The sequence below is a fragment of the Oncorhynchus keta genome, chromosome 36 (assembly GCF_023373465.1).
Source record: "Oncorhynchus keta strain PuntledgeMale-10-30-2019 chromosome 36, Oket_V2, whole genome shotgun sequence".
In the NCBI taxonomy this organism is placed as follows: Eukaryota; Metazoa; Chordata; class Actinopteri; order Salmoniformes; family Salmonidae; genus Oncorhynchus; species Oncorhynchus keta.
In genome coordinates, this window is record NC_068456.1 from 8,150,566 (window position 1) to 8,170,759 (window position 20,194).

Genomic DNA, 20,194 nt, shown 5'->3' on the forward strand with positions numbered 1-20,194 from the left:
CCCCTGTATAGCTGCTGTACAGTTGCAAGGACCTGAATTAGGCTGCTATTTAGCACTGATTGACTTGATGAATGAGGGTGTGTTTATCTTGGAACACAAGCACTTTACACTTAACTAATGATGTGCGTGTAACAGGCTGAAATGTTTATTGATGACTGGGTATCGGATGCCATTGTAAACTGTTTGTAGAGTGCTATAATTCCATACTACCCTGTCCTGTACGACTTCTTTGCATACAATGTCAATTCATTTAATACAGCAACAATTCTAAATAGCAGTAGGTCTACACACACAAATACTTTCACTTGTCATAGCATCTTGGTGAGTTCTCCCCAGTAAATGCGATGAATCGATACTCGATGTCGCTCTCCTGTTTCCTCTCAGCAAGTTCCGACTGCAATCTCTTGGCCTGAAACAGAAGCAATGGAAGAAAACCACAGAGAAAGAAACACCCAGACATTCATTTAATTCCTGGGGCTGCTGTCATTGAGCACTGAAAATTACTTGACTGGTTACTTGATATACAGTAGAATAGTAACATACTTCCTCCATGTCCTGCCTTGCAGCTTCTGTCTCCTCTTGGGCAGTGCCACTGGGCCTCCTGCGCCTCTCCTGGATCATCTGAACATGGCTCCTGATCCGCTGCTCTAACTCCCGGTCGCGGGCTGCCCTGGGGTCACACAGGTCAAGGGTCAAATGAACCACCATTTCACAAACTAAAGATTCTCTTAGTTACATACCGCTGTGGGTGCTGCATGTTGTTGGTGGTGGAGGATTAGCTGGCTAGCTACAGACTACAGAGACCAGATGCTCGGAGTCCGGACCTGTCTGACCCTGTCCCTAATCAAGACTCCTGATACTTTAACCTGGCTGTGACTGACCAATGCTCCCTCCCTCCACATATACATTTATCACACGATTTCACACGATTGTTTGATTTAATTATTTGTTTATTTATTCTGATGGACTGTACGCTGCAATTCAGCTCTTGTACACCTTGACAATAAACTAAACCTTATACTGAGGTGTACTCTTTTGAATCAATAGTTTACATGAACAGTATTTATTCAAAAGACAGGTACTGGTCTATCGTTGTCAAAATCAAATTAAATTGTATTTGTCACATTCATTACAATAGGTGTAGAACTTGCAGTGAAATGCTTACTTACAAGCCCTTAACCAAAAATGCAGTTAAGAAAAAAAATTGTTAAGTAAAAAAATAGATTAGTAAAAAATCAAAAATCAAACTAACAAATAAAATAAAGTAAAATAACAATAATGAGGCTATATACAGGGGGTACCGATAGAGTCAATGTGCAGGGGCGCCGGTTGGACTAGGTATAGTACTGGACAACAGAAAAAAAAGTCATTAATTAAATCAAATCAGCTGAACCAAAGTATTTGACACAGGGGACAAAATATATGCTTTGAACGAAAGAGATCTTTCCAAAAACCCTCTTTCCACTAAATGTCTCTGAACATCTTTGATTGATCTGCCATTGCTTTCTTTGGTGGCTACTGTCAGTAGATGCTACAACTCATCCAGAACGCCGCAGCCCGTCTGGTGTTCAACCTTCCCAAGTTCTCTCACGTCACCCCGCTCCTCCGCTCTCTCCACTGGCTTCCAGTTGAAGCTCGCATCCGCTACAAGACCATGGTGCTTGCCTACGGAGCTGTGAGGGGAACGGCACCTCAGTACCTCCAGGCTCTGATCAGGCCCTACACCCAAACAAGGGCGCTGCGTTCATCCACCTCTGGCTTGCTCGCCTCCCTACCACTGAGGAAGTACAGTTCCCGCTCAGCCCAGTCAAAACTGTTCGCTGCTCTGGCTCCCCAATGGTGGAACACACTCCCTCACGACGCCAGGACAGCGGAGTCAATCACCACCTTCCGGAGACACCTGAAACCCCCACCTCTTTAAGGAATACCTAGGATAGGATAAAGTAATCCTTCTCACCCCCTTAAAAGATTTAGATGCACTATTGTAAAGTGGCTGTTCCACTGGATGTCATAAGGTGAATGCACCAATTTGTAAGTCGCTCTGGATAAGAGCGTCTGCTAAATGACTTAAATGTAAATGTAAATGTAGATTAGCTACATCATACCTGGCTTCCTCGTGTTCCTTCTGGGACAGGAACGATCTCTGTCTCTGGATCCTCTTTGGTGGGGGGTTGTGGGTCTTGATCTCACCACTTTCAACAACACTACACAGAGACTCTGTGGCGTATGGAGCATTTATCGGTACCTGTACCAAAAAAATACATTCATTTCTATAGAAAGCTGGTCTTTTCTTCATACAACCGAAACTGTGAACTTACAGTAAGTTAAGGATGGATGATAGGTCTATCAGTGACACAGATTGACTACTACTATCCTGGCACATTGCTGAAGAGGTCAGATATTAGATATACAGCTATGGGTTGCTTTCTTTTTTTTCTTTTTTTGAGGATCTGAGGGTCCATGACAAATCTTTTCACCCTCATGAGGTGGAAGAGGTGTTGTCATGTCCTCTTCACGACTATGGTGGTATTTTGTCGACCATGATTTTTTAATTTAACCTTTATTTAACTAGGCAAGTCAGTTAAGAACAAATGATTATATTACAATGATGGCCTGACAATTCCTTAGTGATATGGTCACCAAGGAACATGAAGCTCTAGACCTGCTCCACTACAGCCCCGTCGATGTGGATGGGAGCGTGCTCAGCTCTGTTTCCTGTAGTCCATGATCAGCTCCTTTGTCTGTGACGTTGAGGGAGAGGTTGTTGTCCTGGCACCACACTGCCAGGTCTCTGACCTCCTCCCTATAGGTCGTCTCATCGTTGTCGGTGATCAGCCCTACCACCGTCGTGTCGTCTGCAAACTTAATGATGGCGTTGGAGTTGTGTGCGGCCAGGCAGTCTAGTCTGCTGCTTTGTATCTGACTGTGTGAGTGTGCGCTAGCATTCTGTGGAAGGGTTATGTTTACCAGCTGTGGTGCAGCCTCGCTGGGGACATCTGACTGCAGGATGACTGACTCGGCACACTGGAGGCACAGTGATCCATCGTTAGCTAGGCCTGTCGCTGCCCCTGACCTGGACAGCCTCAACTGAGTGTCTGCGCAGCCTGACGCTATCTTTTTCAACGTCTGCTCACCCAGAATGAAAACAAGGACTCCAGTCAGTCAGTCTCTCTCTTTCTACTCTAACTTCTCTCAGACAGTTTCCTTATAACAAGAACAGAACTGAAAACATTTTTATAATTCAAATGTTCTCCCTTTCCAATGACTGTGAAAGCCTTTCCTCGGGCTGGTATTATGCTGCCCTCCTCTGGTCATTGGAAAGGGAGAACATTTGAATCAGAAAAATGCTTTCAGTTCTGTGAGAGAACAAATAGTGTACTCCAAAAATAGAAAGTGAAAGCAGACATACAGAACAGACATACCTCTTCTCTTCTATGTCTCTCACGCCTTTCCTGCTTGTGCTCCAAGATTTTCCTCTCCTGCATGACCCTAGCATGAGTACGCCATTCCTTGAGGAGCTCTTGGTCTCTAAGGGAAAAGAAAGGCAGGACCATATAAAGCACTGTGAGGAATTCATTACCCCATAAACACTGATCTAAGTTTGGTTTTATTTTGTTTAGGTTAGGATTGGGGTGGGATAAGCTCATCTTAGACCTTGCTGGATTTCTTTACCTACCCCTTATTGGCATTGGCCTTTGCAGACACATAATATTGATCCCTCCCTTTCTGGGACTTCATCAAATGCCAATTTGACACAATACACCCCTGCTTTCTGAAACTGCAAGTAGAGAGACAATTCTCTCTCACCCCTGGTATAACATAGTTAGCAACTAAATACTGTATGTAATTCATGTGATTCAAAAGGCCATGACATTGCTTACTGTAGCATTTATCAATTGTTGATCTCTCAAGGGCTTGACTCTCTTAAGTAGGGAGTCTGAGGTATAGCTAACTGATGTGAGATAATCTGTTGGGTTCTATAAAAATCCAACACTATTAACTTACTTACTTCCTCCTTTGTTCAAGAATGGCTTGTTTTTCTTTAAGCTCTTTCATTGCAGCCAGTCTTCTCTCCTCTGACCTCTTCCAGTACTGCATGTCAAAGGGAGGGAGCTCGGGAAATATATTTCCCCTGGTAATCTCTTTCTTTCTGACAAAGAAATCGAAATAAAATGTTTTATTTTTTTTATTGCTCTCAGAAGGACCGTGTCCCTACAGAGCCTGGGAGATTTTATCGCTAGGCCTCCTCCTCAGAGACTGTCATAAAAATATTCTTAAACTGTCCATGCAGTATTTTCCATCTCAATAGCCTATTCGTCTACAGTGGCTCCCTCTCTTTTCACCTTTCCTTCACAGCATTTAGTTCCTCAGAGAAAGCATCCACCATATTGCTTTCACCTATCATTGCTAGCCTCGTAAACCATACTGTCCACTGTCCTGAGTATAGTGGCACGTCTGGTTGAAGAGTTTGGCAGTTCAAATAAGGAGAGAACACCATAGACTACTGAGTTTCCCCTAGATCTGCAGTTACCAGATGCCTGTCATTTCTCCCAAAACTTTACCAGAGGTTGAACCTTTTTTACTTGACCTTTTAATGACGGGCAGAGGGTATGTCTTGTGGCCTCTATCACCCTCTGCTGCTCTAGGGAGGCGTGAAATAGGGAGGGCATAGCCCAACTCAGCTCTGTCCATTTGGCTCATCTTCTGCCTCAGCTCTCTGAACCTCTGCAGTTCATCTTCATCCACCACCTCTTCACAAAGGTCCAAACTGGACTTTACAAGCTCTGTCAACTGTAGCTTCTCCACTGGGGGCATGTCTGCAACCAAAACATCAACAAGAACTTTCCATGAAAATGATTACGGTAGCAAAATAATACATCTGTCACTTCCGATATAAACAATTGTCCTCTTCTGGATCTTTTGCATCGATGCTGAAACTAAAGTTTTAGTGAATACTAGATGTAATGTTGAAGCTGTAATTAGCCCAAAGTAAGCATGTCCCCTCATTCACAAAATAACATGATGAAATATGGTGTGACATGATCTGAATGCCGGCATATTGCCCTTGCAGTGACAACATAATATCCATCAAGATGAAATTACCTTTCCAGAGAGACAGTGAGCCTTGATCCTCTTTTTTAATAACATGAATATATAAAGATATAATAGGGCACCTTTGTTCTAGGTGTAAGCTTTCTGCTGAGGGGTGCCTTGGCTGGTTACCAATAAGCACTACTAGACAGTGGTTGATGACAAAGCGCCTCTGGTAGAAGCCCACTGGTTATCGATCATTTTAATTGGGCTAAAAATATTACTGGCTATAGCTGCACAAAAAGTCTGCCTGCTGCATGCACCGTCTCCAAGGGAACAGAAGTCACACCACTGAAGTGGAACAAGGGCAAGGAGCTATTTTGGTGGCCAGCCTTTCTTTCTTATACAATCGAACAGATGGCGGTGGGCGTGTTCAGAAGGGCGGACACCACACAAACACCTTGCCGTCACATTGTTCAACTTCATCAGGTGACATTACAGTTATCATTCACCTGGAAGAGAGTTCCGCACACTAACCGGTCGTTCGGCCATGGCACTCCGTAGGTACTGTAGGATGCATTGGAGGCCCTGCCCCACAACCTCTTGAGGTGGAAACGTGATGGGGCAATGCCTCAAACTCAGGGCCTTGAGAGTAATCACATTACCTGAGAAGTACAAACACATATGTCAGAAAAAGGTCATGCAGTTCACAGCTGGAGTTCGGTCACTGAAGAATAAGCTGGGGAAAAAACAACATGTCCCACCCATTCTTCCAGTAAAGGAAATTAAGTCCAAGCATCCTGAAGGACATGCAGCCTAGCCAAAATACTGTCAAAGTCACTGAATACTGTTGATAAAATGCAATGATGTTCTTGTGTAAAGGATAAAGGAAACAAGGTGACAGAATTCAATAATAATAATAATATATGCCATTTAGCTGACGCTTTTATCCAAAGCGACTTACAGTCATGTATTCTACGTATGGGTGGTCCCGGGAATCGAACCCACTACCCTGGCGTTACAAGCGCCATGCTCTACCAACTGAGCCACAGAAGGACCACTCACCCAATTCCAGTGGAAGCTCTGTGATAGGATTCCCTTCGAGCAGCAACGTTTTCAGACATCTGCATCAACCAATGAATACATGAATCCATTAAAATCCACAGCACATCTACAAATATTTTGGTTGAAAAGCCCATACAAACTAGCCTAAAATACCTGTGTAGACCAATTTTCGCAGGAAGGGCTGTGATTTGGTTATTTCTGAGATCTAACCACACCAAGTTTGACAAACTGGTGAACAGCGTATCCGGAAGCCTGGATATTTCATTACCTTCAAGATACAAATTCTTAAAACAACAGGAAGATACAGTTAGAGAGGATACAGTTAGTTCTGAATAACAAAGCATATTCTTGAAAATAATAGCATCGGAATAATCTGCTTGGCCAACCTTTAAAGTAGTGTTCTTCAAAATGCAATCCACAACATATTTGAAGTTTCTTCTGCTGAAATATTGGGTGTCAGATGTGACATTCTCAGTGATCTGTATAGGTCCAACACACTCTGGTAGAATGTGCAGGGTATGTGTTTTCACAGCATTATCACCACAATCAAGGCTTAAATGAAGGTCAGTAATTTCCTTTTCTAAGGAAGACATCGCTGCTGTGCTGTTATCTCATTTGGTCAGTTAGTAAGCAGTTGTATCCTTCAGCCCATCATCAAAGTGCCATCTTGAAATTGTCAACGCCCATGATGTCTAGAGGGAGAAACAAGAAAATATGTCAGACATGAAACTCCTCTTCCAGTTAAATAAAGTGACAGTCAAATTAATGTCCTGGCCCTTTGGGAGAAATTAATCATTAAACGTGTAAAAACTCTCGACTAGATATTGATGTAACGTTAACAAGCATAGATCACATCCGTGAGACACCCCATTGTTGGAAACAGCTAAAATTGAACTCATGCTACTGAAATGTGAACAACTGTTAGCTATAGCTATGTTAGCTACTTTGTCCACATGGAATATTTCTGACATGCAACATTTTAAACGTAGGCTAACGTACGTTTTAGCATTACCATAACTGTTAGCTCGCTAACGCGTTAGATATGCAAACCCAAAACATTTGGTAAAGCGTCATTCATCATCCTAAACCAAGTAATCACTCAAATGTATAAGAACGTATGAGTTATAGGATTATCAACAAGCTGAAGTAAATACATTCAACTTTTGTAGAGGCATTAGCTAGGTAGTTTATTTACCTAGCTAGCTAGTAGTTAGCCAACTAGTCGTGTGATCAGCTATTACCATGGTAACCGTGGTGGCAGGACAACATCAAATACAGGGCGTGTCAATAATCAAACAGTGCGTACAATTGGCATGTGACGCAATTAACAAGTCTCTTCAGCATCATTGGCTTAGAGAGGGGCCGTTTTTGTTGACTTTTAGGTTGACAGACAAACCAAAAGTAAAAATAAAAAAACACTTGTTTTTAAATGAGGAAAGGAATGAAAATCGAAGTATTTATAATATTATTATAATGTCCCATTAAAGTATCATCCACGCCATGCCTAACTAGCATCAGTTTCCTAAATTAACCATAACTCAACCATTTACTGCGTAGATATGTTGTGTCTTGTGATGTTGTCTGACCTGATATGATATCTTGTGAATATGTTATCTGCATGCAATGCCTGTTTGTAGCCTACTTTTTTTGCAAAGCAAAATCATTTTCTGCATTTTTAAATCTTTTTTTTTTACATAAATCTAGACATATCCCATTCACACTGTATGGCATGGAGAAGCATGAAGTGGAATCTCACATCTGTTAATGATGTAGCCTATTCTAAGGTCAGGGAAGTAAAGTGTTAACCCCATTTTCAATGATCTGGCGCCACCCTTTTCTTAATTAGATTCGCATTTTCGCAATGACCGTATCCAGTTAGAGAATATACAGCAGCACTTCCTATAATATTGAAAAATGTTCTTAAGGTCTAGCCGCTAGAACGAGAGCTGCAGAGAGGCTGGGTTCTTCACATGCACGACAGTGAGACTCAAACGTCGACTAGAGAACTGTCACACACGGCTCTGCGAACATAAGTCAGTTGAGGACGGGAAGAGAAAAATAGGGAAGCCGATTGTTTTTCTTTTTAAAACAGTATTGAGGCTCACTATCCGATCTAATCTATCGTCTTTGTTGTTTTAGTGAGGCAAAGTCGCAGTGCGTAAATGAGAGAAAAAAAAAACATTTTTTGAAACAATAACAGAGGGAGCGATGCATTTGTTCAACGTGTCCAACGCACAGGTGTAGTTTTTTTTTAACGAGCGAGGAATGCTATCTGAGCTCACGCATCAATGTTTCACTGGGGCAAGTGGAAGAAGAGGATGGGCGCGAATAGTTCTTCTAAGAGACCGGTCTACGATGAAAAGGAAGATGGTAAGAAAACACAAAGCATTGCTTGCTATTCGTTTGAGTTCATGGTGAACTACAGTGCAACGTTGTAGCGCCACTCAAATTGCACGTGAGTCAAAGTTACAGTGTAGCCTTCTGAAGGCTACATTCATTGGATCAAGCAATTCCATCCCTCTGTTGCCTACTGCTTGTACAATCGGTGACGATGGGCATTCTAGGCTAAACTCGTTCCACCTCGACAATTTTGGAGGAAATATTTCTCAAATGATATCCTCCTCAAGCAAGGTCTTGCTTGCAGCCTAGATATGAAAGGAGAGGTCGGGGGTGTGGTGTTAAACTTTAGATTGGACACTGAAACGAAATGTAAAATGTAGGGCATACATAGTCTAGCAACTAACATCATATTTCACACCTGTCTCTGCCAAACTATGCCAATGTAATGTTTGTTGTTCTTTATGACAAGAAAACAACTGTTCCAGAAAGATGACACTGAAATATTGGTTGCAGTCTATTTATTTTCTCGATCAATCAAGTGGTTAGTGTCTAACGCCATTATCATTACTTATGGGGATTACATACAATGCAGAAGTCTCATTGTTTTCTTGTTATTCTTCAGCCTTTCCAGAAGGAACATTTTCCCTGTCATTCTCTGTAAAAAACAAGATAAGTGTTGGCTGAATGCAAAGAAATATAAGCATGTGAAGTTGTTATTTGTAGTAATTTAGCAGACACTCTTATCCAGAGTGACTTAGTGAGTGCAGTTTTCATACTTTAAAAAAATACTGATCTCATGGGAATTGAACCCACAACCCTGGCATTGCACACACCATGTTATACCAACTGAACTACATAGGACTGAATAATAACAATAATTGAAGAATTAAGACAAGAACAGTGGCACGCATGAAAGTAAGGCTAATTTATGGCTTTTAGTATAAAGGAGAATAAGCCCATTGGAGCTTAACCAAATATACCTTGCTTTGAATCATCAATACCCCTTAATGAGCTAAAATACTAATGTTGCCAACGAGTTTTCGAAAATGACAGAAGCGCCTACTAAATGAGGTCCGTTCACTATAGAGTTGAGGTCATATGATAAGGGAGGGAGGGAGGGGGGGGGGGCAATTCTACGGTAACAGAATCACGCTGAGACTCAGACTTTTCACTTTAAAATGTATGCCAAACAGAAACCATTGATTTGAAAGTTAAACAAACTATAAAACCATATGCACGAGGACTACTTTGAACAATTTACACAGAATATTTCACAAAAATCTGAACAAACCATAGATGTCTATGTTTCACAAGTTTGGACATCACAGTAGAGGTGACAGGTCGCCGGCAGTTAAAAGCGTTGGGACAGTAACCTAAAGGTAATATGTTGATGTGCCTGAAAGCAAAGCACTTAATTGCTCCTGTAAGTTGTTTTGGATAAGAGTGTCTGGTAGGCGAAGAGCACATCAAACTAGAGTACTGAACTCTACTATTCTTCACTGTGCTGTCCAAACTTGTAAAAAACAACAACATAGATGTCTATGATTTAATTCAGATGTGATCTGGTCACCAATCATAGACATCTACTGTACGTTTGGGCCAATTCAAGGCTAGTCCCACCCGGAGTAAAAATCAACGTGTGTGTGTATATATAGATGTTGAAATCAAGGACATGGTGGACTGACCAAATTTCAACTGCTTTTCAATGTCCATGGATGTTTGGTGCAGGTGGGTGCTCAGTGGGTGTGGTCAGTGGATGCTGGTTACAGTAAATGGAAAGAGATGAGAGGTAACATTAACTGGAGAGAGAGAGAGGTTGTCCAGACTGTTTTCACACTCATTTTGACCACCAGATGACAGAACGAAAACAGTTATGAGCTGACCATAACAGTATGCCAGTGGAAGGGAGGACAGTAGCAGGTGACCGAACTGTGGTTTGTGACTACTATGATTTCCCATTGTAGCCAATTCAATTGCACTAATCCCATTACAGATTTTTCGGTAATTCTGCTACCGATTTGGTAAAAGAATTAGGAGTTTGATTACTTAAGTTATAAACCAAAATGTATATCAGTAAAAACTGAACTATTTGGTTGGTTTACCTTTACTTTTTACTTCTGTGAACTTTTATTATCCTCCCTCCTCATGAGGGATATATGGGTTGTTGGTAACAGAATTTTACGGCACAAGGAAATATTTCTTTAACTTAATTTAATTCAAGTAATTTCTCAAACGGAATATACGTGTTGATATTATTTTGCAGGGGTCTTTACTTCAACATTTATTGTGTTTTGATGTATTTCTAATACCCTTTTAAGATGTTTTCTAAGATCCATTTGCATCTGTTTGACCAGAAATCAATGCCATTACTTATGCCTTTTCTTCTCCCAAAATATGGACTCTTGGCTTTCATTTGACACCCAATTTGCTCCCATGAACACGTTGCTGCTCATGGGTCCTTTACATGGAAATGCCCTTTAGCTACAAGGGTTACCCATTTAGAAGCTACCTTTTGTCCATAATGTTAAAATGGTACTTTTTAATGAATCAACAGATGTCAGTGAAAGTTATGTAAAAGTAATGGAAAGTGTAATGGGAAGCAATGAACTGTGCAATCTGTGTTTTTGTCAGTGTTCTTTTTCATATGGAGCTATGTACAGTTTGTCAAATTCAAAGTTATAGAGGAGGCTCTGTTTCCAGAGGAAAAAGGGAGGCAGTTATAAGTTGTTGTTTTTTCTCCCCCCCCTTTTGATTAATGGAGGGGCCTTGAGGCTCAAGGCTGGCATGGAGAAAATGGGGAGGAAACAACATGTATTCTCAATTTTCAAGTCTTATATTATTTCTATGGGCCAGGGTGATTGCTTCGCATTCTATAACGTACTGTTTATTTCTGAATCACAAGTTACATGAATACCTAATTACTTCAGTTACAACGCCTCCACTCCACTCCACCTCACCCAGAATGAGCATGCTGTGTATGTTCATCACCTTCCCCATTATCATTATGCGTAGATGCACATACATTAAGTGAATGTTATGCCGTGGTGCAAGGGGGCGCTTGATAGAATTCCTTTCACATCGTGAACATTTTGAGGGCATTAATTCAAGACTGTGTTTGCAGAGAGAGCGAGGGAGACTTTGACAGTCCCAGTTTAGCCTCACTTGGAAGTGTTTTTCCATTTTATTTTCAGGACATCCAGTGCTACAATTACAACACAAAATGATTTGACGTATACAGCTGCATTCATGAGCTGTATTGACGAATGTCCGCCAAGCAAAAACCTGATGATAAGAATGCAGTAAGTACAGAAATTGTTAGCTCAGTGGGACATGAATATCCTACTTGTCAGCGACAACTGTTTGGAATTTTTGACAGCAACTTTGTAAGCTTATTACAGCATTATAGACACTATGTCCTGGGATTTCCCATGATCTTCTATGTAGAATCTCTTACCTTCTAACGACACTTGTGTCGCTCTAGCTCTGCCCGTGTCAATCACACAGACTAATGGTGCAGATGAAATGGACTAATCCGATGGGTGCACAACCCAGCAGTCTGTAGCTCAAACACTCCATGTTAAAAAGGGGTTAGAAGTCCAAAACGTGCCAGCGTCACGGTGGGGCTGTAGGAGTTTTAATGCGTTATCCATCGCCGTATCTGATCTCTACACATTAAAACGGTAGTGATGACATGCCCTTCAGTCGATTGTATGGAAGTTGCTGAGTTGGTTTCATGTCAAGAGCATCCACTAAGTGTTGTGTTTGTTTTCTACCTGGGTCTCCAAGAAACAGTATCTCTTGGCTTACTGGAAAACTGCACATGGCCTACATCAGGCAGTAATATTAGTGCTCCTTGCCAACAAAGGTCTCGACCATAATCAAGTATTCAGATTGATGTCCAAGAGAAGCTGCCGGAGGGCTATTTTAGTATATATTTTTTTATTTATAGCGAGGAAATAAGAGTGAGCCTATAGGATTGAATGGGTAACTCCTTGCATGGCTGTTATGCATTGCATTATTTCTCTGAACTACTTAGAGCTAGTGTCGTATAAACAGACCATCATATGGCTGGATCCCACTGCAACACTCAAGCCTTTCTTTACAAAGGTCATGCAAACAGTAGCTGGATGAAAGTGTTGAAGCATGAGCAAAGGTAAGTCCCAAGAGAAAGAAGCACTTTGCTTTGACAAAGCCTCACCATACCACTGCAGTAATGCACTGTGTGTGTAATGAGGTCTATTGTAGTAGTGTGTGTGTGCAAGTTTGTGACTCGGGTATGTGCGTTCCATGAGCATGAGGCTTTGAAGAACAAAAACAGCGGGGCAGACATGGAGAAAGATTGCATGGAATACGGAGTCCCAGTTTTCTTTCATCTTCAGCATTACTCTCAATTTCTTACTCTCTTTCTCTCCATCTATTAAACAGAGCGGTAGCCCTGTGCCTGCATATTTTAGCCTCTTACTAGTACTGACTAATTTCCCCTGGCTGATATATGGTGTTCATACTGTAGTATCTGATTCGTGGTGGGAAAGGAATACCTCACCAACTTCACAAGTTGGACATACTGTTCTGTAATAGGAAGGCAATAACATCCCAAACAACCCTTGGACTTTGGGTGACTGATTAGAACTATCCCCTTTTGTGTAGTAGTAGGCTACACTCTTAACAAAAATATACAACCTAAAAGGGTTCTTCAGCTGTCCTCAGAAGAACCCTTTGAATAAACCCTTTTGGTTCCAAGTAGACCCGTTTTGGGTTCAATGTAGAACCCTTTTTAAGGGTTCTACATGGAACCCAAAACGGTTATACTTGGAACCAAAAAAGGGTTTTTACCTGGGGGGAAAAATGTTATTCTATGGGGACAACTGAATAACCCTTTTGGAACCCTTTTTTGTAGAAATGATGTTAAAATTATATATCTCTGTGCTTACAGAAGATGCCACTTTCTAAAGGTATTCAATATTTATAATTCCCTAACCTTGTACTCGCTTCTGGTGATAAACAGGAGACGGTGTTCATAACACAACTATAGTTTCAGACTAAAGGTGTCTTCAAAGAGATCAGCTCAGCTGGGTGCTGAGATAAAAACAGAAAGGAGAAAGGTCACTCTGTGTGTGTGTGTGTGTGTGGGGGGGTTTATGGTGTGAGTTAGTGATGCACGGTTGACTCATAACCTGCAGTCCCTGTGGTTATATCTGCGGGATGTGCTGATTTTAGGGTCATGACATATTGTGTGGGTGGGTGGCAGGAGGAAAGGGTTGAATAAAGAGAAATCAATGCATTAACATTCCATAAATGTATCATTATTGAGCAATTCATATTTATAGGCTATATTAAGGTTTTCTTTCATTATTTTTGCATGGCGTTAGTGCGTAGCCTTAACTTAAATATTAGGGCATAACAGTAGCGTGCTAAAAAACTATTCCCAAAACACACCAATTGCCAGATGCTTTTGTGAACAGAAAACGTCAACGGCGATTCACTGAGGCAAAAAGGACATTGATGTTATTGAATAAAAGTGAAAAGTTGCGAAGTGGAGAGTTGAAAATAAATAGATGGGTCAGAGCAGTAGTTTAATGTTTGGTAAAGATTTGGTGAAGTTGTAAAAGAAGGATGATAGCAGTGCTGGTGTTGTGCCAAAAGCTCCCCCCTCTTCACGTGAATGCACATGCACTCAATTCTTCATTGCTGTGTCTTGCTTGCTTGTTGATATTTCTGATCACGTTAGGCTGCGTTTCATTGATTTTTTACAAATGTATTTTTATGTTGGTTTGATTGTGGGGGAGGCACTAATGTCTGCAGTTTTCGGTTTGGCTATTTGTTTCACGTGTATTAGTCCATAAATAAATATCTTTGCCAAAATTCGTCATCTCGCCCATGTCTTATTCGACTAGTAGTTCTGAAATCTTTATTGCTTGCCTACATTAATTATTAATTTTGGTTGCCTATCCTGATGTGAAGTTTGTTTTATAGAAAGTATAGAATGCCTGGCACACTTCTGAATAATGTTGGTAGCTCATGTTGACCAGTAGTGTGTGCCACAGAAAGTATTTGACTCTAACCACAAAATTTAAGGACATTTGTAGGTGGGGGGGGGGTTCGGAAAGTCTATTTCTTTTGCCAGATGAAATTTCCCCCCCTTCTAATTTTCTTAATTTTATGGTTAGAGTCAAATGCTTTCTGTGGCACACACTACTGGTCAACATGAGCTACCAAAATGATTATGAAGTGTGCCAGGCCTTGCAGTCCTAAAATAGAAGGTGGGGTAGGATATTTCGGCAGGCAAGAAAATAGCCTTGCTGAAACTCCCATAATCATTGTGCTTTGTGGTTGATGGGTGGGGGGGTTGATGGTGGAGGTACTGGGGGAGTTGATGGTGGAGGTACTGGGGGTGCTCTATTGAGGGTGAAGGGACCTATTGGGGAGGAGATTCTTCATGTAGGCGCATTCGGCCATACTTTTGTTTATTATATTATTATACATTTTTTTCTATTATAACAATTTACTGTGATTATGGACTTTATTTTTCACCCAGAGTTCATTTTTATTTTATTACTACTGCACCTATATAATTTAAATTAAAACCAGAAAAAGTGTGCATTTTTAAACACATTTTTTGGGAAAGCAGTAAGATGGAAAAGCACGATGGGATGGTTTGGTGAGTGAGTTTATTACCAAGTGCATCGGTGATGATGTACCCAAGGTCACAATTAAAACCTTCCCCAACCAGAAACTGTGGATTGATGGCATCATTCGTGCAAAACTGAAAGCGCAAACCACTGCTTTTAATCAGGGCAAGGCGACCGGAAACATGGCGAATACAAACCGTGTAGCTATTCCCTCCAAGGCAATCAAACAAGCTAAGCGTCAGTATAGAGACAAAGAGTTGCAGTTCAATGGCTCAGACACGAGAGGTATGTGGCAGGGTCTACAGTCAATCACTGACTACAAAAAGAGAACCAGCCCCGACCGTCTTCCTCACAGACAATCTAAACAACTTCTTTGCTCGCTTTGAGGACAATACAGTGCCACCGACACGGCCCGCTAACAAAACCTGCGGCCAACGTGAGTAAAACATTTAAACGTGTTTACCCTCGCAAGGCTGCCGGCCCAGACTGCGTCCCTAGCCGCATCCTCAGAGCAAGCACAGACCAGCTGGCTGGTGTGTTTACGGACATATTCAATCAATCCCTATCCCAGTCTGCTGTTCCCACATGCTTCAAGAGGGCCGCCATTGTTCAAGTTCCCAAGAAAGCTAACTGAGCAAAATGACTATCGCCCCATAGCACTCACTTCCGTCATGAAGTGCTTTGAGAGACTAGTCAAGGATCATATCACCTCCACCCTAACTGATACCCTAGACCCACTTCAATCACACTACACACTGCCCGAACCCATCTGGACAAGAGGAATACCTATGTAAGAATGCTGTTCATTGATTACAGCTCAGCATTTAACACCATAGTACCCTCCAAACTCATCATTAAGCTCGAGACCCTGGTTCTCGACCCCGCCCTCTGCAACTGGGTCCTGGACTTTTTGACAGGCCCCCCCAGGTGGTGAGGGTAGGAAACAAAATCTCCACCCCGCTGATCCTCAACACTGGGGCCCCACAAGGGTGCGTTCGGAGCCCTCTCCTGTACTCCCTGTTCACCCATGACTGCGTGGCCATGCATGCCTCCAACTCAATTAACAAGTTTGCCGACGATTGGTAGGCTTCATTACCAACGACGATGAGATGGCCTACAGGGAAGAGGTGAGGGCCCTTGGAGTGTGGTGTCCGGAAAATAACCTCACACTCAACGTCAACAAAACAAAGGAAATGGTAATGGACTTCAGGAAACAGCAGAGGGAACACCCCCCCCTATCCACATCGATGGAACAGTAGTGGAGAGGGTAGCAAGTTTTTAAGTTCCTCGGCGTACACATCACAGACAAACTGAATTGGTCCACTCACACTGACAGCGTGGTGAAGAAGGTTGAAGAAATTTGGCTTGTCACCAAAAGCACTCACAAACTTCTACAGATGCACAATCGAGAGCATCCTGTCGGGCTGTATCACCGCCTGGTACGGAAACTGCTCCGCCCACAACCGCAAGGCTCTCCAGAGGGTAGTGAGGTCTGCGCAACGCATCACCGGAGGCAAACTACCTGCCCACCAGGATACCTACACCACCTGATGTCATAGGAAGGCCAAAAAGATCATGAAGGACAACAACCACCCGAGCCACTGCCTGTTCACCCCGCCATCATCCAGAAGGTGAGGTCAGTGGAGATGGATCAAAGCTGGGACAGAGACTGAAGCTGTTTTTCAATCTCAAGGCCATCAGACTGTTAAACAGTCATCACTAACATTGAGTGCCTGCTGCCAACATACTGACTCAAATCTCTAGCCACTTTAATAATTAAAAATTGATGTAATAAATGTATCACTTTAAACAATGCCACTTCATATAATGTTTACATACCCTACATTACTCTACTCATATGTATATACTGTACTCTGTACTATGTCGTTCGGCCGTCGCTCATTCATATATTTAAATGTACATATTCTTATTCATTCCTTTAAACTTGTGTAAGGTAGTTGTTGTGAAATAGCTGGATTGCTTGTTAGATATTACTGCATGGTCGGAACTAGAACCACAAGTGTTTCGCTACACTCGCATTAACATCTGCTAACCATGTGTATGTGACCAATACATGTTTTTATTTGATCGAGGGCCTTGCCGAACCCCCCCCCCCCCTTCTAATTTCCTTAATTTTGTGGCCAGAGTCGAATACTTTCTATAGAACAAACTTCATGTCAGGATAGGCAACTGAAGTTAATAATTCATGTATGTGTGCATGTATGTATTAAAACAGAGGGAGTAAAATGTAGCCAAGCAATAAACATTTCAGAACAACTACTTGTCCAATATGACATGGGAGAGATGCCGAATTTTGGCAAAGATATTTATTTATGGACTAATATACTTGAAACAAATAGCCAAACCGATAACTGCAGACATTATTCCCCCTCGATCAAACCCATAAAAAACATTTAATTAAACGCAGCCGAACGTGATCAGAAACATCAACTAGCAAGCAAGTCGCAGCAATGAAGAATCGAGTGCGTGTGCGTTCACGCCGGGGAGGAGGGGATCTTTTTTTTTTTTACACGGTTATGTTTGGTTGTGAGGCGCATTACAAATACGACAGTCACAAGACGGGACTTCAAAGTGGCACATCAAGGAACTGAAGGCAACTCTTCAGGTGGGTTAAATCGAATAGCCTAACTGAAATCTTGACACTGACTTTAGGTCTATAACCTCTCACATAGTTTGGGAACCCCCATATTAGGCTATTTTGGCCCATGACCCCATTTTGATTTCTGAAAATTCTCGCAACACCAATTGTGTTTTTTTTTTTTGTGTGTTTTTTTTGGGGGGGTCGTGTAATTAACAGCCATTTGTTAACTATTATATGTTTGGAGCTATGCCAGTTAATTGAAAAACATTCTAACAGTATTTCCGATTGTCTTCTCAACTCACCATCACATATGTTTGTGGAGCTATGACGGTCAATTGCAAATTAGTCTGTCATAATGTCTCATCTCAGCAGCACTAATGAGATAAGTGTGCTTGACGCATGTCGTGTCGGATTTTCTCAGTCGGGGAGTGGTCGACATTACGCACCTCATCTCTGCTGTCACATCCAACCTGTATCGATATTTGGTTTTAATGCAGACTGTCGGGTATTCCCTTTGAGTCAGGAACCAAGACACCTCCTTAGTGACCCGTGAATGCGTTTACTGCAGCCTCCGGTCACATGACCGCTCGATCAGCTGTTCGATTTCACTTACCCGAATGTTAACTGAGCCAGGATCACAGTCAAACGGATTGGGTCACAAATCAGTAGCTGTGCTTGGGTAAAATGACCGGGGAAGCCAGGACAGGAAAGTAAGCCATATTACAACGTATGAGTTCTGATAATTGCGTTTTCTCTATAATCTGTTAATTGAAATGCCTTGACACTATATATAGAGTGCCTTGCAAAAGTATTCATTTCCCTTGGTGTTTTTTATTTTATTTTGTTGCATTAAACTACTTTAAATAGATTTTTATTTGTATTTCGTGTAATGGACATACACAAAATAGTCAATTTGGTGAAGTAAAAAGATAAAAACAACTTAATAAAAATCAATAATAATAAAAAACTTAAAATTGGTGCGTGCATATGTATTCACCCCCTTTGCTGTGAAGCCCCTAAATAAGATCTGGTGCAACCAATTACCTTCAGAAGTCACATAATTAGTTAGATTGCACACAGGTGGACTTTATTAAAGTGTCACATGATCTCGGTGTATATATATATATACACCTGTTCTGAAAGGCCCCAGAGTCTGCAACACCACTAAGCAAGGGGCACCACCAAGCAAGAGGCACCATGAAGACCAAGGAGCTCTACAAACGGGTCAGGGTCAAAGTTGTGGAGATGTTCAGATCAGGTTTGGGTTATAAAAAATATACGAAACTTTGAACATCCCACAGAGCACCATTAAATCCATTATTAGAAAATGGAAAGAATATGGCACCACAGCAAACCTGCCAAGAGAGGGCCGCCCACCAAAACTCACGGACCAGGCAAGTAGGGCATTAATCAGAAAGACAAAGTGACCAAGGATAACCCTGAAGGAGCTGCAAAGATGCACAGCGGAGATTGGAGTATCTGTCCATAGGACCACTACGCTATACACTACACAGAGCTGTGCTTTACGGAAGAGTGGCCAGAAAAAAGCCCTTGCTTAAACGAAAATAATAAACAAAAATAATAAACAAATGTTTGGTGTTCCCCAAAGGCATGTGGGAGACTCCCCAAAACTATTGAAGAAGGTACTCTGGTCAGATGAGACGACAATTGAGATTTTTGCCCAACAATGGAAATGCTATGTCTGGTGCAAACCCAACACCCCATCACCCCGAGAACACCATCCCACAGTGAATCATGGTGGTGGCAGAATCATGTTGTGGGGATGTTTTCATTGGCAGGGACTGAGAAACTGGTCAGAATTGAAAGATTGATGGATGGTGCTAAATACAGGGAATTTCTTGAGGAAAAATGTTTGTCTTCCAGAGATTTCAGACTGGGACAGAGGTTCACCTTCCAGCAGGACGATAACCCTAAGCATACTGCTAAAGCAACACTTGAGTGGTGTAAGGGGATACATTTAAATGTATTGGAATGGCCTAGTCAAAGCCCAGACCTCAATCCAACTGAGAGTCTGTGGTATGACTTAAAGATTGCTCTACACCAGCAACCCTACCCAACTTGAAGGAGCTGGAGCAGTTTTGCCTTGAAGAATGGGTAAAAATCCTAGTGGCCAGATTTGCTTAGTTTATAGAGACATACCCCAAGAGACTTGCAGCTGTAATTGCTGAAAAAGTTGGCTCTTTAAAGTATTGACTTTGGGGGGGGGTGAATAGTTATGCATGCTCAAGTTCTGTTTTTTTGCCTTATTTTTTGTATGTTTTCACAAGAGAACAACATATTTTGCATCTTCAAAGTGGTAGGCATGTTGTGTAAATCAAATGATACAAACCCCCCAAAATCTATTTTAAATCCAAGTTGTAAGGCAACAAAATAGGAAAAAATCCAGGGGGGGTTGATACTTTCGCAAGCCACTGTAGGCCTAATTCTGAGACAATAAGAAGACACGGTGGCAGAATAAATTCAATCACATTTGTTTCATTAAACACAGCAAAATCTGTCCTGTGCA

At 41.8% G+C, this 20,194-nt stretch overlaps 2 protein-coding genes across 9 annotated transcripts in view; one reads left to right on the forward strand and one right to left on the reverse strand.

Annotated features, from left to right (window-relative positions):
* Positions 1-123: 123 nt before the first annotated feature.
* LOC118369553 (leucine-rich repeat-containing protein 27-like) lies at positions 124-7,397 on the reverse strand. Of its 8 annotated transcripts, none has more exons than XM_035754033.2 (13): positions 7,292-7,397; positions 6,483-6,788; positions 6,250-6,380; positions 6,097-6,155; positions 5,544-5,696; positions 4,589-4,817; positions 4,010-4,150; positions 3,677-3,778; positions 3,423-3,528; positions 2,968-3,126; positions 2,106-2,245; positions 544-670; positions 124-409 (listed from the first exon to the last, which is right to left on the reverse strand). In XM_035754033.2, exons 2-13 carry the CDS (start codon positions 6,687-6,689, stop codon positions 302-304), a joined length of 1,662 nt encoding a protein of 553 aa, XP_035609926.1. In that variant the 5' UTR covers positions 6,690-6,788; positions 7,292-7,397; the 3' UTR covers positions 124-301. The 8 variants fall into 8 exon arrangements, with proteins under 8 accessions (XP_035609926.1, XP_035609928.1, XP_052354366.1 ...); XM_035754035.2 differs by lacking the exon at positions 7,292-7,397 and adding an exon at positions 7,096-7,272; XM_052498406.1 differs by lacking the exons at positions 2,968-3,126; positions 7,292-7,397 and adding an exon at positions 7,096-7,270.
* Positions 7,398-7,884: 487 nt separating this feature from the next.
* Positions 7,885-20,194, forward strand: part of LOC118369554 (serine/threonine-protein kinase 32C-like) — a 142,318-nt gene continuing 130,008 nt past the window's right edge. Inside the window, exon 1 of the mRNA XM_035754043.2 lies at positions 7,885-8,466. Within this exon, the coding sequence (XP_035609936.1) occupies positions 8,385-8,466 (82 nt within the window). The 5' untranslated portion in view covers positions 7,885-8,384. The remainder of the gene's footprint in view (positions 8,467-20,194) is intronic.